We start from the raw sequence: 26997 nt of genomic DNA, 5'->3' as shown, positions 1-26997 counted from the left end.
TTACTAGTACGAAGAACTGGTAATTGGAAATAAGTACAATATGCTATAGTGCGATAATATGCACATTAGAACTGAAGCCTGTATCGAAATGTGTTTAATATCCATATTATGATTATTTTTCAATTTAACTTCATTCTATACATTGTACGCTGATGTGCTGTAGACAGTATAATGTACACTGCATAATGAATACGTCCACATGGACAGCTCAGTTCGTGAGTAAAAACACTCATTGTTAATAGTGTACTGTATTTTGATTAAACAAAAACCTAATGAAAATGATTAAACTCAAAAGCGCAATATTTCCTAGTTTACGTAAATGGATGAACTACTTTTCTTCCCTCCTATACCTAGTAAAGTGATTTGTTTGTATATTACTTCAGTATCATCGAACTCCAGTCGTGGAAGGGGATAGCAAACAGCGTTGATCCAGAGGTATAGTCAAGTTAATATTAAAAATGTTAGTAAAAATAAAATGATGTCCCTGTATAAGGCTTTTACGAAATTTCGGCTTTCGCTGGTCGCCTGAAATCTATCACCGGTGCACAGTGCCTAATGTCCGTTTGTTTATAAGGCAGTGTAATCGAAAAGCACTTCTGAGTTACTTTTCACTTCTCCGTTGTGTGCAGGGCTGATACAGAGCGTTATTTCCTTGGAGTGTGATGGATCCATGTACTGTCAAACGCCAGCGTCGAATGATTCAACAGATGTATAATAGGGCTGACAGAGAGCAACTTTGTCTGTATCACAATAATTATAACATTTTTGTTACGTAAATATGTACGTAAGCTACTCTATATGAAAAGAACGCGGATTAATGACCATTTCATATTATAATCGGAGTCATGTTCACTCTGCCCGTGTTAGGCTTATGAGTGCACAGGACAGAGGAAACAAACCGTCTGTAGCTGCATAACAATCTAGAGACATTAAACGAACCTTAATACGTATGAATTTATCTAAATTAATACATGAATATAACATATTCATAACGTAAATAGAATAGCAAGATTATGTACTTCATTTCAGAATGACTGAATGAATATGAATTTTTGTATGACGTAACTATGATTGTTGACCTCTCGCACCTTCCACTTACCTCGCCAGCTGCTGGGGGCGCTCGAGTTGTCTAGAGACTCTGCGGACAGCAGTGTAGTTAGTTGTTGTGTACCGGTGCAGAAGTGCGTTGCGTGTTGACTGTCGTTTACCGATAGATGCTTTCAATGATGCATAATATTTTCTAAAACTCCAAAAACGTGTTGCAGACATGAAGCTCTGCTGGGAATTCAGCAGGTGTGTCCAGTGCTTTATGTAGTCTACTGTGTAACTCACCTTCTCCACTCTGCGCCGTCATAGAACTTTATTCTTTGAGTATACTCCGTTCCATAATGTCTGACACTAGATGTGAAAGTTACCGGCAGAGGTGGAGAGAAGTATAACTGCTATTCAACCAATGGCATAGATCTCATTCCATTGGTTGTGTAACAATATACATCCCTCCTGCTCTGTTGGCAATGTTTACTGCTCCTCTCAGACATTATGGAACGAAGTATAGACGCAATGCATCATTCTGTCGTGTGATACAAAAGGCATAGACTCGATTTCCAACTTTAATTCGTTAGCAGCATCGCAAAATGAATGGTTGTGGTGCATGTGTGTGTTTATATGTCAATTTATAGCTTTAGAATGGAACGCCTTTATTACATCCTAGTGAACACTCTTATTTAAGTATGTCCATATGCTTTCAGTATGTTTTGTCACTATGCTAAGTTTTACTTATTGTTAGATTAACATAGTACAAAAAATCAAAGCAACTTTTTCGGTCTGAGAATATTGCAACAAATTATTATTAATGATCCATTCAATGTGATGTTAAGGCACGTAGGTTCCATAGCTTAGGCTAATTTTGATTAATATTCGCAGCGTCTGTCGACAGAAAACTTGCTGTAATTTATCGAAGGGTATAAACACACCATAAGCTTGGGTTTCCATTATCAGCTTAGTAGTTGTAGTTGTAGTTACTTGGGCAACTCTCCGAAGACAGGTCTGAACCTCATGAGTGACACCAATCAGGAATCACTCAAGAGGAAACTAAGCCACGAGATAATGGGGTAGGTATATAAACTATAGGAGGGTCAATAATGTAATTTTTTACATTTTCCTTTTAATACCAGCAATACTAATTTTGCCTCTGATTGAGGTTCTGGCTGATTGGCTATGTACATCTATTAACAGGCAGTACATCTCACTTGACGATTTCTGTCAGAGAAATAAAAATTGTTTGTATGCATCTCAAGTCTGATTAGTGTACTTGTAGCTAATCGGTGATGTATGTAATGGAGAGGGAAGGGAACTGACCATCCTACCTCATTATCTCCTGGCCTAGTTGTCTCATAAGTGGTGTCTTGCTGGTATCACTTGAGGTTCAGACCTGTCTTCGGACAATTGACTAAACAATAACAATAATAATTTGAGGGCGAGTAGGTTTCCAGGTCAATTAATTTTGGCTAAACTAGCGCAGAGATAGTTCCAATCGTACTCCGTCAATAAACCTCTATTGTTGTACAGCTGCTTCTTCAGCCTTACCAACATAACTAAGCGTGACATTAGGAAAGTTTCACGCCAGTGTACACTGGATTTTTTAAAGTTATGTTTTGTTAGGTTACAGCTTAGATTAGGTTAGATTAGATTAGATTAAGTTTGGTTAGTTTAGGGTTTTCTGAATTATTGCGTATCACGTTAAGGTGCAATTGTATATACATTCTTGGCTTCTAGTCGAGTCATAGCTATTATAAAAAAAATCCGATGCCAATTTCACACTGAAAATGAGGGTCGGAAATTGCTGTGAAAGTGGAGGCTGGCGGAGAAGTGCAGGAAGTTGAAACAGGTTAAGTTAGGTTAGCTTAAGCTTTTCGCATGCTTTGAATTTACGAATCTGCGACAGGCCGGTTAGTTTAGACTGAATGTCTTGCATGTCGCATGATGATCAGAACTTCATAACTCCTAGAAACAAAATTTTACAAGGAAGCAAGAAACTAGATAACGAGGCTTTTACTCATTCTTAACGAAACACTGCGATGTTGCAATAAAATCAGTCTTCTTGATGATGAGGTATCTGATTTTCTATTGCTGTTTCATTTTGAGCCATAAATGGAATTAGGCTGCGTGATTTTGTTTCTTAACTTCCCAACCAAAAATGGACTTACTAGGTTTTGAAAGGAAATTGGTGGGAGCATTATTATACTGCTAATAATTCTAAACACAATTCTCTTGTTTATTAACATTATATTTATTGAAAATCATATAATAATGTAGGCCTAATAAGTAAAAACAAATTATAACATCTATATAGACAAAAAATACATGAAATATGAAACAAAAATAAAACTGGAGTTTAAAGCGGTAATAATTAATTGCACTCTGCCTAGTTATGAGAACCAGAGAGTGGACTTATCCCGTATCCAATTTTCACCCAACTCCTTACACGCCATTCTCCAATTCAGAGTGTGTTAAGAAATATGGTCTTACGAACATGAATCATTTTATCATTAATTAAAAAATGATAATGCAACGTGTATTATCTATGGCGTATTTCTGTTGTAGTATCTCTGGACATCCTCTGATTTTATTCGTCGTAGAGTGGAAATATTTAAAATGTTGGCTTCACTTGTCGTTTTCCACTGTCTTTGTTGCATTTCCACTTACCAGGTTCATTTTTACTGTACCCCTACTCGCTCCTTGCTAATGCTCCTCTTCCACGTTGCTTTATCTATTTTGCACCAGCCACTGGGATGTCACCACGTCATATTTTTGCGTCTTACGGTGTTTGAAACTACGGTATAAGAGTATAACCAATTGGAGGTATAAAACAGTAATAACTACTTGACCTACCCATTTTTAATACATAATATGTATAATTTTGAAATACAAACCTCATCAGAATCATTTTCTGAGGAAATGCCATTGTCGTTTTCACCAGGTACGTATGCTTTATCTTTCACGCTATCGTCACTGTCAGACTCATGATTTCCAAGTCATGTTCAGTCAATTCTGCAATTCAATACAATTAAATATTAAAATATATACAATGAGTGATTCGTGATGTTGAGCACGCTGTCTACGTGTGTGCAAGTTGGTGTAATTTCGGCGACATGGGGTAGCTGATAATAATAATTGCGTCATTACTCCAAAAAATGCGTTATAGCTCGAATAACAAAGCATTAGAAACATAATAATAATAATAATAATGATAATAATAATAATGATAATAATAATGATGATAATACTAATATTAATAATAATACTAATATTAATAATAATAATAATAATAATAATAATAATAATAATAATAATAATAATAATAATGGTGGTGGCAGTGGTAGTATATTGTCGTATAAGACTAATGTGAGATGTTTTGTTTTGTTTTTTGCAGGTAAGCGTCCCCATCATGAGCCAGCTCTGTCGACGTCGACTGCAAGGTAAGTTTTTTTTAAGTATTGACTGGGTACGTTCCTGTGGGAAATCTGTTTAGAGATGAATGTCTTTCAACAAGTACAACGAACATAGTAATTAAAAAAAGTATTTCGAGATACTCTATCATCACGGGATGTATAATTCTTCCTTTTCGATGGAAGAAACTACGAACCGTATGAGAAAAGTGCTGACGTATCACTTGATTACCGTAACACGTGACATTCAGAAAAACAGCGTCTTAGAACTTACCATAGGCCTACTATTATTATGTAGAACGACGTAGCTCGTAAATCGAGCCGCAATCTGTCTGTTGCAGTAGCCTTCTTCAAAAAAATCCTTTTCTGGATTTTTGTAGTCAACAGTGTTGATATTCTGGTATTAAAATTCGTATGAAATTTCCGCATTCAGTTGTGACTGAAACTACCATCTGAGAGATATTAAAATCCCGCCGTAAAATCGTCTGGATAACCTTTTTATCTGGTTAGTTGGTCTGTAATCATTAAAGTGATTGCAATGATCACAATATATAGTGATAGTGAAATTTTTTGATCAGTGAAAAGTTTGTAGTGTCAGTGAAATGTGTTCTACTCGTATAGCGTCAGTGAAGTGTGCCATAGTGCCAGTGTAGTGAGTGAGGTGAAAGATATCAGTGCCAAAGAGAAGAATGGAGCGTGCGAAATGGACAGACAGAAGAAGAAGTGAGGCTGTGTTGGAAAGAGTAAGTGAAGAGAGAATAATGTTGAAACTTGTCAGGAAGAGAAATAAAAGGAATTGGTTGGGTCACTGGCTGAGAAGAAACTGCCTACTGAAGGATACACTGGAAGGAATGGTGAACGGGAGAAGAGTTCGGAGAAGAAGAAACTATCAGTTGATAGACGACATCAGGATAATATGCATCATGTGCGGGGACTGAGAGAAGGCAGGGTGTAGGAAAGATTAGAGACAGTTGTGAATTAATATGAAAATTATGAATTAATAAATAATTGAATGAATGTAAATTATAATATGTATGTATGTGTGTATGTATGTATGTATGTATGTATGTAATGTCTATGCAAGTTGTAAAGGCAAATTACTTTTACTTTAAAATATTATTATTATTATTATTATTATTATTATTATTATTATTATTATTATTAAATGTAATTATTCTGTGTAATTATGTCTTCAGTGCCATCACGTGTTCTAATAAACACATACAAGTAAACAGTGCACTGACTACGAAGATACAGCCGTTCACCCATCATTCTAAATGACGCCTACATTTAATATTAAATGACAGTGACTTGACCATACCATCACTTTGTGATGATGATGATGATGATGATGATGCTATGGGAACAAATACAGACTATACAGATGTGTAGGAATACTAATATTACATCTATGTTGTGATTAATCTACTCAACTGGCCCACGTGGTTTTTTTTTTACCTTGGGGATTAATTGAAGTGAATTTTTATGGCAGGCAGAGTAACTATTTCATGCCCCCATGTTTAAATTGCTTCCAGTGCACTTCATTAGAACCAGGTACCCAGCTTCGAAGCCGTTAGCCCTGTGAACTTACAGTATAATTATTTTCCCCTATTATCATAATACAGGTTTGTTATCTAAGAAATTAGCAAGTTCTTTGTGTTAGTAGAAGAGAAAGAGTGGGGAAAGGGAAGTGTGTGTTGCGAATAAGTTTTTTATTAACGGCCTTTCGTTGTCTGCAGAAATTTTCCATATAGGGTAAATATAATAATTTCTTTGGATAGATCTAACTTTCAGTATCTTTGTAAGAATGGAGAGAAATATTTCAAGTTGACACTAAAGATTGAATTGATATTTGCAGATTAGCACGTTTTGCAGTATAATAATTAATTCTGCTTCTAGTACATTAACTAGCCTACCGAATTTATTGAAGTTTACCCATTAATATATACATGTTTAGCTCAAAAGATGAATCATTTTTGAGGTTTTTATGCTATGTAGGCCTTCTGTATATTTTTTGTAGAGCCACCAACGTAGCTCAGTCGGCAGACTCGCTAGCCTGGTGATCTGGAGCTGCGCTAGGGCTTGGGTTAGATTCCAGTTTGGGCTGATTACCTGATTGGGTTTTTTCCTAGGTATTACCCAATCATAATGCAAATACCAGGTAATCTACGGCGAATCCTCGGCTCACTTCAACTTGCGAAAAAAAAAATTACAATCTTGTGAAATCTTGACTTGTTTCACATCTTAAAGCTCAAATGCTAAAGTAAGTTATATGGAATACAGTAAGTGAAAAGAAATGAAATGAAAAATATGCAGATCCGACCGATGCTTGAAGCCTGCAGCATGGTTTCCTCTGAGAGGGAAGTAAGGCTGGGACGTCCGTGCAGAAGATTTCCGACATGTAAAAGAAATCTGTACCTGTCAGAGTACTTTGGGCATATACATTGAAATTGGACACTGAATAGCCTCTGCAATAGAGAAGGTCTCTGTAATGCAGTCATTACCAACTGGTCGAGTTGTGACGTCGGAGTACGCTTTTCCTCTCGGAGAAATAGTCAGAGTCGATCTCGGAGCTGTGGCGGATCGTGGATTGTCAGAGCTACTAGCTCTGGTTGAATGTATAGGTCTAATAGTGTAACGTAGAGAATGAGTAATATAGGCTACTGAAAGGAAAGTAGATATCGGTTCCTTCGATTATTATGAAGCCGTATTGAAATCAGATCTGGGTATACATACCAGTAATACAAAGAAATTCGAAAATGAAAAGATATTAGGTACAAAATTATAGTTATTATACATAATAGAAAAATACAGTGGTGGTGGTGGTGGTGGTAATAGTAATAGCGTAATAATGATACTAATTATATGTACATATTTTCATATTATACACGGTATGCAAGGAATACCATACTTAAACGGGCAGTGTCTTTTGTCTCTCTTTTTTTTTTTTAATTCCCATTAATTTATGAAGAAACTACAAATATGTAGAATCTACGTTGTAGACCTACCAGTTCATGCCAAACATAGATTAGTCTACACATTTCATTGTACAGTACCTGTATTACTTAACCCTACTATTTCATCCGATACTTACTTACAAATGGCTTTAAAGAACCCAAAGGTTCATTACCGCCCTCACATAAGCCCGCCATCGGTCCCTATCCTGTGCAAGATTAATGCAGTCTCTATCATATCCCACCTCTCTTAAATCCATTTTAATATTATCCTCCCATCTACGTCATGAAGTAAAAAATGACATTTCATCTGAAATTAAGGCAATATTTCTCTATCTCACTTAAATTACTCACTTTCAACTTTACATCAGAAAATATAAATTCATTTAGGGCAGAAGAGTACTGCCATTTTTCTGTCATTTGTCTTAAGCACGTTGTAGACAACTGTAGTACTCCATACATTTATAAACATTAGGACTTAAAAACTTCCTTAGGGCCACGGTTTTCAGTTCCTTTGGGTAGCACATTCCTTTCTTGCTACGATCCCGTAAATCCACTTGAATTTTCACAATCTTTGCGGTAGATAGAAACATATCACATAAATTTTTAATTTGTCGCTATTTCCACCCGCAAGCTGAGAATCACGACTGTTTTCTCCTACAGATGACAATGAGGATACTTCACTTTGTTTTTTAAGTCACTTCAATTTCCTCCATCTTTCTTTCCTAGGATTGTGAGCTGATAAATCAACTTCACTTGGAACAGAAATAGTTATTTTGGGAGACACTGCAGAAATTTCAACCTAGAAAATAAGATATAAAATTATTTAAAGACATGTAGTTCTGTTATCTAAGTTATATCAGGTGACTTTCTACATAAGTAAAATATGCCTGTCTACTAAATAACTGCATTTAGCTTGGGTTTACTCAAAGGGTTTTTAATCAAATGCCAAGCCGCCCAGGACTATAGTTTAGTTTAAAAATAAGTCTACATGAATTTAGGTACATTAAATATATCAGAAAGATACCAAAATTATTTAAGTATAGTAGCGTGTACCTGTCTCGTTCCTATTATTACTTATTAGGTACTGTAAACGCTAAGTTAAACTGGTTTGCCACACACCACTGCTTCGATCAGGTCAGGACTTGAGAGTCTATCTGGATTGCTACGGAGAACGCGAGAAGCTCGCTATGACGTCACAGAGTATTGGGTTGGAAGTGAGTGCTGTAATAATTGAAGTACTGATATTGCTACTACTGTCTCTACCAATATTAAATTTGAACAGTATTCTATCAGGGAGTAGAATATTTGTAAAAGACTGGTGATCTTATAGAAACGGTGAGGTTTTATATTTGGTTGAAGATCTTATACCGATACTTTTACTTTGAAACAAAATATTATGCAATATTTACGTTGAGTGTTACAAATTAATGGAATCATATCAATGCATTACTTCATATTTTTCAGATTTATGCAGAGCGTCTCGAGATAGTTTCTTAATTTTTGTTTCGGGCTTTAATTGTCTTTTATAGATGTACTTGTCTTTGTGTCTGAAGTGCAGATAGAACTCATACATCTCTGGTTTACTTTTTGTAGGCCTGTATGAATATTGATTCTATTGCAAGTGACAAATTTATCTGAGTTCTGTAACTTAAAAGCAATATTAAAATTTTCGCCGGAATTTGTCGGAATTCTCTTGTGGTTTCACTTTCCTTCACACCACTTACGATAGTGCCCCGAGAAGAGGGCCTTAATGGTAACATCACAATCTAAATATAATGTATGTGAAATCTGTTGCCTACTTTAGTGGCTTTGACATTTATGATAGTTGATCTATCAAAGTTTCTACAGATTCTGTTCAATATTTGTTGTCTCTCTTGTTGCGTTGGTCACTACGCGACGCTGTGCTGCCATCTTTAATCTGCTTCTGGATAGTCTATATTCCACTACAGCTAATATGTAGTCTTTGAAGAAGCGAACATACGTTTTCATACATTTGTTTGAACTCCTTTTACTTTCACCGTATGCATAAAGAACACAATTCGTCGCGATTTCCTTTTCTTCACGTACCTGTATTGGAAGATACAAAAATAATAGAATAGTCTTAGAAATTTCTAAGACCACAGTATTAGAAATAACCCTACATGTAAGTCTGAACAATGTTTACTTACGATTTCTTTATTGCTTACATTTTTATTGCCTGAAACAAGTGCGTGTTGTGGACAAGATGGCTTCCCATATCCCAAAAAGAATTCAGCCTCTGATTTAACGTATTCCAGTACTGGTTTGGCTCTCACCTGGTGGCCAAAGTTGTATTCTTGGAATCGCATTTTCTCTATGAGCTCTCTTATGTTCAAGGCCTAAATTCACTTTTCATTTTCTTTTATTTCTATTATTTTCATTTCTCTCTTTCTCTCACACTCCCCCCCCTCTCTCTCTCCCTCTCCCTCTCTCTTTCGAATCCTGTCTCGTTTTTCAGGCGAGAGTTCATCTCCCCGTGAAAGACTTAATCCTGAAAACTGAAAGAGAGGAGGCTTATGTGTTTCTACTTTATGCACACACATTCCATGATGCACAACACACGATGTTTCCTAATCACATACTAATTAAAACATACCTGTCGATCGCTGTTCGTAACATCGACACCTGTGGAGTAATTGTTAGCGTGTCTGGCCGCGAAACCAGGTGGCCCGGGTTCGATTTCCGGTCGGGGTAAGTTACCTGGTTGAGGTTTTTCTGGCGTTTTCCCTCAACCCAATATGAGCAAATGCTGACTAACTATCGGTGCTGGACCCCGAATCATTTCACCGGCATTATCATCGTCATCTGATTCAGACGCTAAATAACCTAAGATGTTGTTAAAAAAAAAAAAAAAAAAAAACATAGCCTGTATCTGGGTTATGATCAGGATCATCTATAGAGCCGTTCGGGTACATATAAATAAAATTTACAAATCACACCACGAGACTTTACTACTTAAGCAGAAGAACGTCAGTCCTCGGTACATCCATTACGCTGAATTCCGAAGTTGTGTTACGCAATATAAATGAGTGAGTTAGAACTTCTGTGCCACAAAGCAGCGGCAAGAAAACCATCTTTTTAATGTGTTATTATTCTCAGTACAGATGCAGTGAGATACTGGAGGGCGGTTGGAGAAGCTCCACATGAGGTCGAAGACATTCAAATTAGAGTCGTGCACAACCAGTTACGAAACGTAGGAATGATATATTGCTACTGAACGCCTGACGCTATAGACAGTACGCGAAGCTCTTCCGTCTCGCAGAGTAGTCCAATGTTCGGCGTAATAATGTCCGATTCTTTCTCGGATGGACGATTCTGGATCATGAAAGACAGATAATATTGAGTTCCAAGAATTGTTGGAAGGACGCGATTATCATCGTGTACGTTTCAGTTGATATTTCCGAATCTCTCCGCATTGGTTGGTTGATTGATTGCATTAATTTATTAATTAATCCATCCATCCAAAATATTATGTTTTAAACCACGCTCGCAAAAGCCGAGGTTATATCAGCGTCGCTGGTGCGCCGGAACTTTGTCCCGCAGGAGATCTTTTACAAGCCACCTGGCCCGCGATCGAACCCAAAACCTCGGGCATAGAATGGCAGCGCTATAGCAGCTGAGCCAACCAGGCCGACTTCATTAATTAATTAATTAATTAATTCATTCATTCATTCATTCAGCAATCCAGGAATTGAACAGCACTCATCATGAAGCTGCACTCATTAGAGCTTGAGGGTGCTTTTATTTTTATTAACAACTTTATCTCCTTAAAAATAATTTATTAGTAAAATAATAATACTCCACTTAAAAATCTAATTAAAAGACTATATATTGGCTATATTAACACCTACTCTTCCAGAGGTAGCCAATGCGTTTTGAGTTTAAAGTATGAACGTTAAAATAGTGAGTACTTATTTGCTCCTCTATTTTGTAAGTGACTGCAATTTATTTTATTCTTGTATTTGTTTACATGTGAGATTTTATCTAAGCTTTATGCTTATTTCCTTTGTTACCGTGTCCATTAGTTGATTTATATATTAGTTATGAAAATAAATGTGCCAAACTGTCCAATCAATGATGATCTTATTCCAATCTAACACTTTTTTAATTAGGAAAAGTATATTTCCTTCAATTTTTACTCCATTAGTGTAGTTTGAAAATGTCATCAGTGTTCCTGTAAGATGAAGTGCAATTGGTGTTCTGTCCTATATATCTGTGGTTCTGTCTAGCCAGCAAGACATCAGGCGCAACCTCTTGAAAGGCGGATATTCGGTTGGATGCTCAACCTCGCCGGTTGTTGTGTGACCGGTCAAATATAAACCGGTTTTAAGCGCTGTTCTGAAGCTCTCTAATTCAAATACAGCAGTGATGTTAACGTTCCTGCCACTTTCAGTTTCTTGATTCATTTCGATTTTACTATGCCCTTGAAGTCGGGATGAATACGTTATTAGCAACAGATATACGCAAAATGTTTCTCAGATTGTCACTCATCCTCAATCTTGTTGATTTTTTAGAAGTTTTGTAACAGAAAATGTCTGTTCACAGCATACAGTATGTACAGTTACCCTTAAAAAGAATGAGACGATTCTTGGTCGTCGGAAGTTAAAGTTCTACAGCGCGGTTCACTCGATATCGACGTAACGATACATAACATGAGAAATAGTACAAGAATTGTTATAAGGACCACAACAAGGACAAGGACCAGAATAAGGATCACGAAGAAGACTGCCATTTAAGGCCAGGATTTCACAACATAGCTCGAGTCACAAAATATCATTGCTTCACTGTACCGAATGGCAAATGCCTGCTAAGGGATCTACATTCTGGACTGCTGCTGTCACTGTCTTGTCTCGGTAGCTCATATAGTAGCGTGTTGGTTCCGCTGTATAACCGAAACGTCTCGTGTTCGATCCCGGGTAAAACTTTTTTTTTGAGGTGTAATTAACTTGTTCAGAGTTCCTCGACTGTCTAATTTGTCGAAAAATATGGAATAATTTATGCCCAATTTCTGGGTTTTACAAGTTGGCTGAACCTCGTCAAAAAAAAAAATAATAAAACTTACTTGGAAGTTAAAAGTATTCTTCCTGAAACAAAAATCATAAGAAACAAAAATAGACCTGTTAACTTAAAATCTTGTCCACATGCCATCAGCTTCTATTACAGATCTAAGTCGATCCGGCATGGATGTCACGAGATTGTGAAATAAGTTCTGATCCCCGGCGAGATCTTCCCAGGTGTCAACAACTTGATCCCACAATTCGTCTCGATTTCGAGGGCGTCGGTGGGCATAGGGACTATCCTTCTCTTTTTCAATTCCACCCATAAATTTTCGATGACATTCAAATCAGGTGACTTCGGAGGCCAATTAATGATTTCGATCTCGAGTCTCCTTTGAAACCATCTTTGAATGCTTGCAGCATAGTGCACGGGATGGCTATCCTGCTGGAAGAGCAATGTTCCTTCGGGAAAACTTTCTCGGGCGGAGGGAAGGAATATATTTTCCAGAATGTGCTCGTAAGTTCCCGCATTAAACCGGCCATAGATGCTTCTATAACGCCAGGTCCATCGTAAGACATCCACCCCCCAACACGATATGCTAAAGCGCCCCGATCTTTCACGTCGGTGCACATAGCGCTGGTCATGTCGGAGACCATCCTCACGATAGACACGGACAGGACCTTCGTAATCACTCGAGATGGTTGTTTCGTCGGAGAAAATTACATTTCTCCAATCGAAATCCACTCGATTGGTAGCGAAGGCAAGACGGTCGACAGCTTGTGCTTCCCCCAATATTTCCATTTGCGCAGCCCTCCGGCTCCTAATACCGCGGTTCCTCAACCTGCTGATCACAGCCTGTGAAGAGCCGGGAAAGTTAGATACTGCTCTTATTTCGTTAGCAGTCAGAAAGGGGTCCTGTCGAACTGTCTCGAATAAGAGAGCATCCTCTTCCAATGAAGAAATCCGCGGACACCCAGGAATAGGGCGATTTTCGACCTCCCCTAAATTTTGGTAACGATAAGCCACCTCGCGGCTGTACTTCCAGGAACACCGACCAAACGGCCAGCAGATCTAGCCCCATATCCAGCCTCAACTAGAGCTATAACTCGCTGTCTCATGTCACGTCGGTTCGCCATTACGATGAGAAATGAGGGATGACGATAATACTTTAGTGTAGACAATGACTATTTAACGTGATGTAGAATTATTGAAATAAGAGGCATCTTGCATAGTAAGAGTTAATAAATCAACCCTAAATTAAATATCTAAATAACAGGATATAACAGGAAGTCCAACTGTTGCGAAACTAATCAAATTAAATCTAAGCTGAAGTAGCACAGCCATTGATAAATGTTTTGTACACAGAATTAGACTGAATTAGTATTCGACAGAACCTATAATGAATGGCTTGTCTGAACATGATAAACAAATCCTAAGTGTTTCCAATGTCACTGAACAATTTCAAAATATTAATTTAAAAACTAAGAAAGGATCGTAAATGTTGTATCTAATGATTATTTACATTTATGTCTACAAAATGAATCTTGGAAAAACGTATATGATACTGGTACTACTGATATTAAGAGTTAATGTATTGCATTTTTCACTTAATTTCATAATTACTTCAGTGGATTTTCTCCACTCAATGTTGTGAAAAAATTCAAAAGTAAAAACATGTAGATAACGCAGGGACTTCAAAATCTCATGTATTAAAAAGAAGAATCTATATGTAATGAGTTGCAATGTAATGATCCTCATGTTCTTAAATACTGCAAGGAGTACAGTGTAATTTATCAAAAATTATGAAAGAGGAAATAGAATATATTTGAATAGAAAAGTACAAAATTCAGATAATGCAATTAAATCTATTCGGGATATTATTAAATTTAAACTTGTAGATATCCTAAGAAAGAAAATATTTTTTCACTAAAAACCAATGATTATAAAGTAGAGGATCCCAAATCTATTGCAAATTCTTTTAACGTATTATAGTATATAGTACAGAAATATTATTGACAACTTAAACATTCAAGATTTTGCAAAAGATACTGCAATTGGTTACTTAACAGATGCATTTAATAATTAGTATTAATATATGTAATTAGTCAATAACTGCAACAGTGCTTTTCCATTCAATCATAACATGAATAAAATTGAATGCATACTAAATTAAACACTATTGCAAACACGTAGATAAAATAGTTAAAATTAACTGAAGATGTGAGAATGAAATAATCCAAAGCCATACTTTTAACAAAAATTGTTTTGTGCGAGTGCATTTCTTACACATATGAGAAAGGTATTAATAAAATATTGTAATAATTACTCAACAAATTACATAGCCTAAGGACTCTAAACCTTTGTAAAAGTTTGTCTATTATTATATATATTTTTATAATTTCATTTTAATTGTTAGTTTTTAATATATATGCATTTACATTGTATATGTGTGTGTATAAATGCATTCATTAGATTAACGTTTATAATAATATAACTTGTAATTTTGTATTGTTTGCGATCATTAACACTTAATCTCAGGACTTTGTAAAACTCTATTTCAACGTTACTTAGCTATTTCAACGTTATTTACACAAAAAAAAATCGTTGTATAGACTAAGAATCGAACTCGCACTCTTCTACACAACACGCAGAAGTCTTACCGTCTGAGCTATTGAAACGACATGAAAGCTTTCCTTTCTGTGCGGAGTGTCGATCTAGTCATGAAGGTCCATTGTCGATTTAACTACACGATTTATGTATATATTTATCTTTCATTTACGTAATATTATCATATTTTTTGCATTTTTCGAAGTGAATTTCGGAACGATGCTAGTAACAAACCAAATAGTCTGAATTTAAGTAACTCAATATTCGTTATCTTGTGTATCGGTGCTCTGGTCTCCGATCATGCGCAGTGTCTCACATCTGAGACTTAGGAATATTCAATCGTCTCATCCTTTTTCAGGGAAACTGTACATGATCGTATGAGGTTCGACCGAACTCCACGCAATTTTATACAACTATTTACTGAAAGAAATCCATTTATAATTAAATACAGAAAAAGTAATTAAAATTATAAAAAAAACGCAATAAACTCGCCACATAAAGTATAATAAAATAAACGAAATGAATAACAAATAGTTAAACCAGTAGAAAAAATATAACAAGAGTTCTTCAATAATAATTGAATGCAATCACATTCAATTATTATTGACATGCCACGCAATAGATTGCCTAGATTACTTAAACACTACACCCCATCAGGCACAAAGATACCAAGGAAGACCATTGAAGACACTCCTCGACATCTGATTTGAGATCGGATCAGATCAACAGTGGTCCGAAGGGGCCCGAAGGCTTACACTGTAGCCTGAGGCTTATTGTGTTTACCACTCCTATTCTGTGAATTATTGGGTAGCCGAACGGACGCGCCACAAAAAAAATGTCCTTATATATTTTACAGAAAATAACATCGTATGATTTTTCATGTAATATCCATGGAAATTGCTTAACCCAAGATAACTAGTTGAAAACTACGACACTTTTTCCCTTTCACTTTCATCCTTCGTTGATCCTTGCAGCGATGATGAACATGAGCTGCCTGATCATTAGGGCAATGAAAAGGTTACAGTTAAAGCTAATGATGATACCGAGTATAGCTGCGGCGGGTGACCCCATTCCACCAGCCGCAACTATACTCGGTACCATCACTATACTCCCTTTTCATAGCCCTACTGATCATACTGTGTGTGCGTGCGTGCGTGTGTGTGTGTGTGTGCAGACCTTTTGGTGTCACTTATGAGGTTCAAACCTGTCTTCAGACAGTTGACTAAACAATAATAATAATTTGTTATTACAGTCAAATAATTTGTTAATATTATTGAACTATAGTTGTTTAGTGAACTGTCCGAAGACAGGTCTGAATCTCACAAGTGATACCAAGAAGAGACCACTTATGAGGCAACTAGGCCAGGAGATAATGGGGTAGGGTGGTCAGTTTCGTTCCCCTTCATTGCATACATCGCCGACTAGCTACATATTACACTAATCAGACTTCAGATGTATACAAACAACTATTGTTCTTCCTCTGACACATATCGTCAAGTGATAACTAAGGTTCGTTTCGCCATACGAAACAACAGATGTAACTGGGAGATTCGTAGGTCATGTTACCGCGGAACATTGCCATATAATATTATAAGGATGTAGACATACCTGATATTTCACATTTTCAGTTTGTACTAGCTAATTTTTGAGGTTGATAGGAGTTTTTCTATATACAAGCATTTTCTAATGAAGGGGAGAAATGTTTAATTGGAAACACTACAACATGATCATCAAATGTATATTACATAAAAACCAAAATATAAAGGTCCACTGTAATTCCATAAAATTTTGTGTTTGTTTTAAATTCTGTTTTTAAGTTTTTGTTGTCATTTAATTTTTGGAGCTCTTTTGTTACAATAATACTCTGTTGTATAGGCCTAGACTATATTATGTAGAATTATTTCGTATGTCAAACATTTACTGAAAGAATTGTTTGCAGTTGTACACAATTTTATTTATTGTACCTCCATATAAGATACACCAGAGAAACGGAAGTACCTAGCACTTCTTTCCGTAGTCTTGAGCGTAGGTATAGTCACTGCATACCTAAGTTTTGTTTAATGTGACCAAATATTGGGCTTTACTAATGAGGCAACTAAACCAGGAGATAATGAAGTATGGTGGCCAGTTCCTTTCCTTTCCATTGCATACATCGCTGACTAGTAACATTATTCCAGTAATCAGACTTCAGATGTGTACAAACAATTATTGTTCTTCATCTAACACATAGCCTATCGTCAAGTGAGATGTATTGCCTGATAGTAGGTAGGCCTACATATCAGCCAGAACCTCAATCAGAGGTACGCAATAGTTGATAAACTTTAATTGAACTGAAAAAATGATAATCATAGAAAAAGAAATGAGGGCACCATTGCATCGTGTGGGGATTCGCTTATCCAAATGCAATCGACCTGGTTGGCAAGTTGGTATAGCGCTGGCCTTCTATGCCCAAGGTTGCGGGTTCGATCCCGGGCTAGGTCGACGGTATTTAAATGTGCTTAAATGCGACAGGCTCATGTCAGTAGATTTACTGGCATGTAAAATAACTCCTGAGGGACAAAATTCCGATACATCCTGCGACGCTGATATAACCTCTGCAGTTGCGAGCGTCGTTAAATAAAACATAGCATTTAGCTTATCCAAATGCAAGAAGAAAGAAAGGAAGGAGCAATGTGAGTTTCGTCACTAACATGTTCACAGCGATGGCTGGCCCTCTCTATGGATTTGAAATAACCATTTTTGGCTTATGTATTAGTTTATCTTTCAAACAAGTTAATTATTTTTTAAATGAAGAATCTCTCTCTTCCAATTATTATTTTGAGGGGCGAGACCCCACTATTAATGTCAATGGGGGCAACGCCCCTGGTTTTATGAAAGTTGAGGGGACAGAAAGTGCCTTGTCCTCTCAAATCAGCGCCTATGGAACATAATATTTTGGAACTTATAATGTTGGTCACCGAGCGGGCTAGCGGTGTGGTAGAGGGCTGGCCTTGCATTCGGGAGGTCCGGAGTTCGATCCCAGTGGCCGATAATCCTGAGGTTTTTCATGGTTTCCTCAGTTATTTCCAGACAAATGCCGGGATTGTACCTCTTGAAAGTCCGGCCATGGACGCCGATCCTTCCCTTAATCCTTTCATATGTATGAGTGAATGATGTGTTATGTCTTAAATGTTTGTGTTGTATCGGAGGTGGCCCTGGCATTGAACTGATCCCTCATCCAGGGAGGCCCTCCATGTCCTTGTGTGGTCAAAAAAGTATGTATGTGATCCAATAGAGTAATTCCTCTCCCGGTAGGTCGCGGCCCTGTAAGGCCCGTGTGGCGTGGGTCGTGTAAATGAACCTATAGTCCCGTCGCTCTAATTTCCGGCAGCCAATCGCGTTGCAGGTCGGCTACATTTAAACGTGTGCGTCTTGTGATTCGCTTATGAAGACGTTATTCATTTCTTAACCCCTTTACTCCCACTGTTCCCAAATGGGAACATGCATTATTTACGGCGTAAATGATTTGAGAGGACCAATAATCATCTTATTTTGTTTCTTATGTGTCAATAAGTAGGAATATATAAGAAACACCAACATTTTTAATAAAAAATAATTTGGGATAAATAATTTGGGCAATTCTGAAATATTTATATTCCAATCATTGAAAGTGTCTTGGGATCAAATGGGTTAAGGCTCGATAAATACTTAATATAATCGCCCGACATTTTGGCTCTTTCGTTGGCGTTCGCAGAAAGCACACGAAGACGTTATTTGCCACTCAATTATTTGCTGAATTACAGTGCATTTGATTTATTATCATAGGAGCTACGACATGATAATGTTTAACGGTGTGGCAAATAGATTCGTCGTATGGTAGCTCAGCAACGAAAGAACAAAAATGGCGAACGATACTACCTACCTAGACTTTATAGAGCCTTCACTTCCTAAGACGTAAGCAAAGAGGAGGAGTCACGCCGGGAATAACAGCGTCGCGACTATAAAAGGGAGAGGTTAAACTAAGGGAAAGAAAGAAAGAATAATGTTGGTCTACAATTAAAATAAAATTAACGGTTAATTCGTTCCATTTAGGCTAGGTTTATTTTTCGTTCAGCATGTCGTTGGCTTACAATATGAAAGAAACATATTTTTAAAGGGGAAAAAGATGCTTTGAAAATCTATATCGTGAGTACACTTACCATGTAAGTCATAATTTATCATCTTGAGCTATAGGTTTTATGTACACCGCGGTTACATCAAAGTATGTTCAACAATGGAAGTCTTTTACAACGCGCCGACATTATAGCGGTGTCGAGTTTGAGTCGACTGCTTGAGGATTAATTTGATATAATTATTGTCTGTTGCATTTATTGACATGAAATATCTGCTGTCGCGCCGGTCAAGAACAAAATTTATACTGACTTTAATATTTAGAACCTGACATAGATATTATGTTTGCAAAAAGAAAGAATAGTTTATATTTTTTTTCGCTATACAAAGAGGAGAATGGCTACTCGTATTAATGAATTTCATAAACAATATCATTTTTATACAGCGTGTTCATTAAGTATGGAATATCACTCATAACTTCTTAAATTTTATTTGTGTTATACAAAAGCTGTTGAAGATAAACCATACAATATGATACTAGTGTTCGAGAAAAGTTATTCAGGCATATAGAATGTGACAGTAAACTTTACTTTTTTAAATGGTATTCTATTTTAAGATTTACATATTACGAATCTCCATTAAATTTTATGTATGAATATGTATAAATTTTACTCATTTACTTGTTTCATGGTCATCAAACTTGAGACAAATTTAAGTATGCAAAATCATGTTGAGTAGACCATAAAAACAAAACACTATCATTAACCAAACTTTGCAAGAGATACTGAAAATGAGAATCATTCACAGCTAAACAATGTCTATCACGAAAACAGTCCATTGTCTTCCTCACAGTTACATGACTGACCTGTTCCATCTCATATTATAATTATTTCTTTAGGTCTTCAGTATTTTTCGGTTTATCCCATAGGCCAGTGGTCGTCAGCATTCGCTGGAATGTGCAATGGGTACGCGGTGTCGTCCTATGTGCAAAGGGAGAGATAGAGAGCATACCCGCTAGCAGCTACGAGAGCACTATAGTGCACTGCGTTTTCCGCGGGTAAGAGAGCTAGCCCCAGCGTGCTCTGTGCTGACGACCCCTGCCATAGGCGAAGAGAGAATAGTTTCCTTGGGGGGAGGGGAGAACCAAAACCATAGAATCCCGATATAACAAGGTTATGGGGGACATTATTTACCTTCTCCCCCCGTTATAGCTTGGCCGTGGTAGAATATATCGGAATATAATCATTTAATAAAGGTATTTATGCTCGATCATGCCGAAATGTAGTAATTATACACCTGGAAGTAGCCCTTTAATGCACCTTATTAAAGTACACCTATTCATTATAGTTCAGTTGTTCAGCCAATGAGAAATCATCATTGTAGCATTATAAAACCGCAAGTATCGATTATTCTCGGATATGCAATCGAAAGACAACTAGCGAAACGTCACGGAGGCTGGAAATCCAATACTGTCGCAGAAGGTTATGTTCTGTTACTATAATAATTAGCGTTAAGTGTAAATAATATTCAAATAAATTTAATTTGTCATCTCGTTTTTCAATTCTAAATCAATTTCCAGGTTATATCAAGATTAATGTTCATGTTATTCTCTAGTTTATATCAAGGTCAATGACATTCGTTCCTCGGAAAAAATCAATACTTTCGCGTCTGCGAACATCTCACAATTTAGAAGGTCAGTTACGCTCCTCACTTCGATAACCATAACATGAATACTTATGAATAATTTCAAGTTAGAAATATGGTCGAGCATAAAATGTCGTATGAAACTTGCCTATAATGACAATTAAGACGCTCGTATAAAAATTATGAAACTCGCTTGCGCTCGTTTCATAAAGAAACATACTCGCGTCTTAATTACTACCATTATAGCCTCGTTGCATAATGTACTATTTCGAGGGGCATATCTCTTACAGTGTTACATCCATATCCGCGATGTTTTGGACCGAGTTGTATAGGGCTTGAACTGTAGATCTACTACAAATTTTAATAGAGTATCACTTAAAACAATCTCCCTATTTTTCTCTCTCATACACAAACACATGTATAGCTACATCGATAACACTACGTAACGGTGCTAACAGAAACTTTTTTATCTGAAGCTTATTGTAATCTCTAATTATTTTACTTAATCTCTCGTTTTTAAGTTTACACATTATACCAGGATTACTTTTCTTTTTTCTGCATTGTTCTGCAGTATGTCATTCATATTTCTCCAAGTGGCGGCCTGAACATCTGCAGACTTCTAACATTTGATTATAGGCTGTTACAAAAAAAAATTGCAATGCTTCCATTTCTCAAATGAGTATAGAAATTCTTACACATTCAGAAATTTAAACTAAATACAGTAGGCCTATTACAGTCCAGACACATGATCTGAAAACAACAGAAACATAACTTAATTATAAAGAAAAGCAAGAAAAATCTTTTGCATTCAATATTTTATAGAAAACAAAAGAGTTCAGACAAGTTTTGGGCGGCAGTGCCCCCCTATGCCCCCCATAACTCCGCCTATGGTTTATCCTGATACACTCTGGACTTTAAATAACTTCAAAGAAAGAAATTATACTGTGGTGTGACCAGATTTCTCGAATGTCAAGTACATAAAACGTTTCACGTTGAAAGATGACAAAAAAGACTTGAGTGTTGTTGAACTGAAATATAAAAAAAAAATGAGGTGCACTTATAACCAAGAGGTTTTAAAAATGGGGGGGGGGGACATCCAATAAGTCTGGGAGTGACTCGGCTATTGTGTACGCTCCCAGCATATAGTGGTTTGCACCGAGGGACTCGTTTTATGGGGAAAAAAAGTATAATCGCCGGTTAATAGTCAGGACAATACAGCAATACGACGACGTACAGTGTATTTAGATAGTCTAGCTGGCCAAAAGTCATTTCTCGAAAACTAATTGCTCAATTTTCATAAAATTTGGTATGCAGCTTCAATTAATGACAGTGAGTAAAGTTTTTAAACAAAATAACAATTAATTCTATAAAAAATAGCAATTATTGTAAAAGAATATTTTTTTTCGATTTGAATGAAAAAGTAAATTAATATTCATAATGTGATATGCACCTAAAATTGAAAGAGTAAGAGGAAGGAATCTTCCTATGTAGGCTACCATACTCGTTCAGAAGTAACATGCGTCGCCATCACAATCTGAATCCTCGCTGTCAGTTTCTCGTTCGACAACACCGGGTAATGTAGGCTCGGAGAGTGTTGCTCCTCTTGAAATCGACCGCGATTTTCTCCCCTTAATTTCCATAAGTGTGATATAAGGGTCCGAAGAAATAAGTAGCCTATGGAAAATATCGGTATTTGTGTCTTTCTTGATGTTTTTTCGTCAAGACTTCTCTGAAACGTTTATTATTATTCTTTCTCGTCTTCTGGGCTTCCTCAGATAATATGTAGTTGACCAATAGGTATAATAGAGTGTCCTATGATCTTCTCTCCATAAGGCAAGAGTTTGTGAAGGGTTGCATGAATATGATAGCATTTGTACAGGGACATCATTTTATTTTTACTTCAATTTTTATTGTGCTTGAGTTTTTTAATGTACAGGGACATCACTTTATGTTTACCAACATTTTTAACATTAACCTGGCTATACTCGGAAACACTGTTACCCCCTTCCATTACAGGAGTTTGATGTTACTAGTGCAATATGTAAACAAATCATTTTACTAGGTATAGGAGGAGAGAAAAGTAGTGTATCCATTTATGTTGTAGGGAAATACGATATTACGATTTTCAGTTTGATCATCACTTTTACGGAATTTATCAAAATACAGTAGAGTAGTAACATTTTTTTTTTTCAAAAACTCAACTTTTCAGGCGGCTATGTTCGTTATGTAATGTCTACTTTATTTAGCATATTAATTATTGATGTTATCATACAATATAGAGAGTGCATTTAAATTGAGGGGGTCATAAGTAAAGGGCTGTAAGTGCACTTAAGTTACTTTTGAGAAAATGGGGTTTAAATATTTAAGCTTTCGTATAATCTGTGAAATTTTTTATTTAAATTTTAATGTGTGATGCGATTAAAATATCCCTTTGCCAATAAAATTTTAGATACTTTTGCTTACACTGGATGCACTTAACTCATGTTATTACAAATGTCACTAGCATTCCTTTGCTTCTAGCCACCTCAATTCAAAAAAGGCTAATCTGAATTTTTAAACAAGTTGCTGAAAATGGTTGCCGTTCATTACAATGCAGGCTTCAATTCAGTACGCATATTATTAAAAACATTTTGAAGCATATTCTCTGAAATTGAATTTATCGTTTCTTGAATATAAATTTTTAGAACTATATTATTAATATAGGTTCTTTCTTCTATAGAAAACGCAACCATATTTATGAAACACACTATACACTGCAGTGTTTACTCCACTGCTTGAAGACTTCGACTGCAACAGCGGCCGTAAGTTTGTGTGTCTGACGGGAGCAAGGACATTAGTGAAGGGGTGAGAGTGAAGTACATTCAGAAATGCAGGTACAATAAAAATGCAAGTAAAAATAAAATGATGTCCCTGTACTTCACTCCCACCCCTTCTACTAAAGAAGTTTAACCGTCCTCCACACAGATCCAATACCGCATAAACAGTCATAGTAGCCTTACGGTCATAGTAAACAGTACGTTCCAAAAATATATTCGCGTTTTCCTGTGACGAAAGAGCTTTCAATATTGCATCACTCTCCATTTGCCTACGTCGCATCCCGGTTTCCCCCACCTGCTTCTATTCGCCTCTCTGTAAATGCTAGTGGCTGGGCTGTCTTAGCTCTTTACTGAGAACATTAATTTCTGTTAGGAATTGGACGTCTACGTAATATTATATCCATACAATTGTTTAAAATAACTTACATAAAAGGGCCTCATTAAGTAATTAGGTAACTGTCACGTGATTTCCTCCCTTTCTACGATGCTGCGACGTAACCACTTGGACGGACAGTAGATAGCATGTCTGAGTAATTTTATCTTTTCGGATCGAGCAGAAGTGAAGATTGAATTTACAGTACGTAAGGTACTCTAGAGTAGGTACAGAATTATTTCAACATGAGTTACTGATACGAAGTACGAACCTGGTAATTGGAATTACGTACAATAGTCTATAGCGCGATAATATGCACATTAGAACTAAAGTCTGTATCGAAATGAAGGGCCACCATTTTCAAAATTGTGTTTAAATATCCATATTATGATTATTTTTCAATTTAACTTCATTGTCTATAGTGTACGCTAATGTGCTGTAGACAGTATAATATACACTGGATAATGAATACGTCCACATGAAAAGCTCAGTTCGTGAGTAAAAACACATTGTTAATACTGCACTGTATTTTGATTAAACAAAACCTAATAAAAATTATCAAACTCAAAATCGCGATATTTCCTAGTTTACGTAAATGGATGAACTACTTTGTTTGTATATTACGCCAGTATCATCGAACTCCAGTCGTGGAAGGGGGTAGCAAACGGTGTTTCCGGTTCTTAATCGTTGATCCAAAGGTATAGCCAAGTTAATATTAGAAATGTTAGTAAGAATAAAATGATGTCCCTGTACAAGTGTAGATATATGTTTACATTTGATATAGGACCCTCACAAGAGAACGAAGGTTGCATTTCTCCGAAAAAGTAATTTACCACTTCGATATTATATTTTGTAGAGTGTTATAAACACCCCTATCCAAGAACTGAGCATTAAAGACAGGATTGTGAAATATGATTTTGGCCGGCTAGCTGCTTGGACTGTTCGACAGCGTGCAACGTTCATTGTTAATCTCCCTCCCAAACCACTAACAAAAGTGGTAGAGTAGAGTTGTCTGGAGAAAAAGTAGGCTAGTGTAATCTACCACTTACTATCATAATGTAAACCGGCCTAGGCTGCGTACCAGCTTCGCAATGACGTAGCGAGGCTTATGATATGGAATGAAATTTTCGAGAGGGGGGCACTATGATCCAGCACTGCTACCTTTCACGATCTATTGTGCTAACCCTCACGCTTTGGTGCACTCTCAAACCCACACCGGCTGACTACATTAAGGTTCGCTGCGTACCCAAGTTTCGAGCAGGTCATTCCAGATCTGACGGGGACTCGAACCCGGACCGCCTGCGTAACAGGCTGAAGATCTGACTACTCATCCACCGCAGTGGGAGAAGAGGCTTATGGGTTCTCACGCTGCGAATTCGTGTGCATCAGTAGCTGAACGCATGTTGTGACCAATGGATCTCGCCGTCTGTTTGCTACTTTTGGAAGAGGAAGCTAATGATGAAGAAGAAATTAGACAAAATTGGAGAATGCTATGTTTGCAGTGAAAGGCCTGCTCTTGGACAGAAAATAATGAATGTATGGTTACTGTTTTACTGCTAGATGCAAGGTTATTTACGACCAGTAGACCGTCTTTGCTACTCCACGTATTTAAATTCTGTTTTTTTATTATCCTGAATACTTTATTATTTTCTTCATAATCTGTTCTTGTGAACCCTTATATTGACCTCCAATACTTTGCGTATATTATATTCCGTTCTCCGCAATCTATCGTTGAACAGTCAAGTAGAATAGCTGTTTGTAACGACCCCAACGAGTAGGCTGTACTTCTCACCCCGTCTTTTTCTCACCTGAGATAAACTATTTAAAGAAGCCTCGCACAAATCTGTCAGGACGAATCGGTCCGAGGCGACGCTGCAAGGTCTCTGGTAGGTTACACAGAGAGTGTACGTCGCAGCTGTAGAAATCACTCGCTGTAGGCTAGCGGTGACCAAAGCGGGTGTACTTTAGATCTTTTCCCTAGAAGGATAAAATTATTAAGTTTTATATCAATTTTAATCTTCTTAATCTTTAGATGAGGGTAACTATTTATTAGTTGTTCATTTAATAATAATATTGTAGAAAAACTGATTCAATATTATGTGCCAACGAACTGTTAAACGCCAGGAATTGACATGTCTTAAATTATAGCCAGGAAGAGAAAGATGATATAAATAAATGTGAGGAAATCAGCTACCTAACGGGGTTTGAAATATCTCGTGCACTAAAGGCTTTTAATAGAATAGAATTTCTCAAAAGAGTAATGATTACAATAGCTTAAATGCCCTGACCATAGGAAGCTTTTAATTTTGAAAAACTACGAATTTCTCGACCAAGTATCGAGAGAAGAATTTAGAAAATTCCTGATTATATTCAAGAGGAAGATTAAAAAAAGGAGCAAGAAAAATCGTATATTATTCACTGGCTCTTGATGACAGCAGTGACATTACTGATACAGCAAAGCTTGAGATTTTTATCCGCGGGATTGATCAAGATGTTAGTAAAGGAACCACCACTGATTGTAGTTTTCATGCCAAGTACCTTAGCTTCGTCTCCTTACTTAATAGGTTGTCTGTCGCATGTAATCACTGCAGCTCGAGTTTTGGTCACCGCTGCCATAGGCGGAGATGGAACGATTTCCTTGGAGGGGGCACAATAGGACGATAAAATAAGCTAATTAATAGTTATTACTAGGGACTGTACTTTTTTTTCCACAGAGCTACAAGATTAAGTATTACTGAAGTACACCCACAAAACGCAAAAAATGGTGAAAAATTAGAATTTTCAAAATATAAGTATTTTGATAGAGAATTTTCTCCTCTTTAATTTGATATAAGAATTTTCGATTTATGTCTTATGGTTTTTCATATAAGTCCCATTTTCAAAAATTCTGCGTCATCAGCCACGGTCACTTACACGAAGATCACTCCAAAAGTAATATACAACATTTTTTTAAATTTATTTTTTATTCTAAACCTTTGCAATTTATGGAGGTCATAGATACATCCTTCCCCCTTGTATTCAAATTTAAGTCGTTCCCTCGTGCACGC

The 26997-nt window shown here is 36.6% G+C and overlaps 1 protein-coding gene and 1 long non-coding RNA gene across 8 annotated transcripts in view; one reads left to right on the top strand and one right to left on the bottom strand.

Moving 5' to 3' along the window:
* Window positions 1-3276: 3276 nt before the first annotated feature.
* The window catches only part of LOC138696037 (CCR4-NOT transcription complex subunit 10-like), a 120641-nt gene continuing 96920 nt past the window's right edge, over window positions 3277-26997 (bottom strand). For 2 of the 7 annotated variants that reach the window (XM_069820538.1, XM_069820537.1), the window contains one exon: window positions 8243-9472. In XM_069820538.1, the coding sequence (XP_069676639.1) occupies window positions 9391-9472 (82 nt within the window). In that variant the 3' untranslated portion in view covers window positions 8243-9390. Of the gene's footprint in view, window positions 4051-7267; window positions 8205-8241; window positions 9473-9589; window positions 9700-26997 lie in introns of those variants that run through there. The other 5 variants (XR_011331216.1, XR_011331217.1, XM_069820541.1 and 2 more) reach the window with 5 other exon arrangements.
* Window positions 4432-26997, top strand: part of LOC138696038 (uncharacterized) — a 37232-nt gene continuing 14666 nt past the window's right edge. The window contains exon 1 of the long non-coding RNA XR_011331218.1: window positions 4432-4478. This is a non-coding gene — a long non-coding RNA (uncharacterized lncRNA). The remainder of the gene's footprint in view (window positions 4479-26997) is intronic.

Source organism: Periplaneta americana, chromosome 3 (assembly GCF_040183065.1).
Source record: "Periplaneta americana isolate PAMFEO1 chromosome 3, P.americana_PAMFEO1_priV1, whole genome shotgun sequence".
NCBI lineage: Eukaryota > Metazoa > Arthropoda > Insecta > Blattodea > Blattidae > Periplaneta > Periplaneta americana.
The sequence above is the reverse complement of the archived record's forward strand: the minus strand, read 5'-3'. Positions and strand labels throughout refer to the sequence as shown.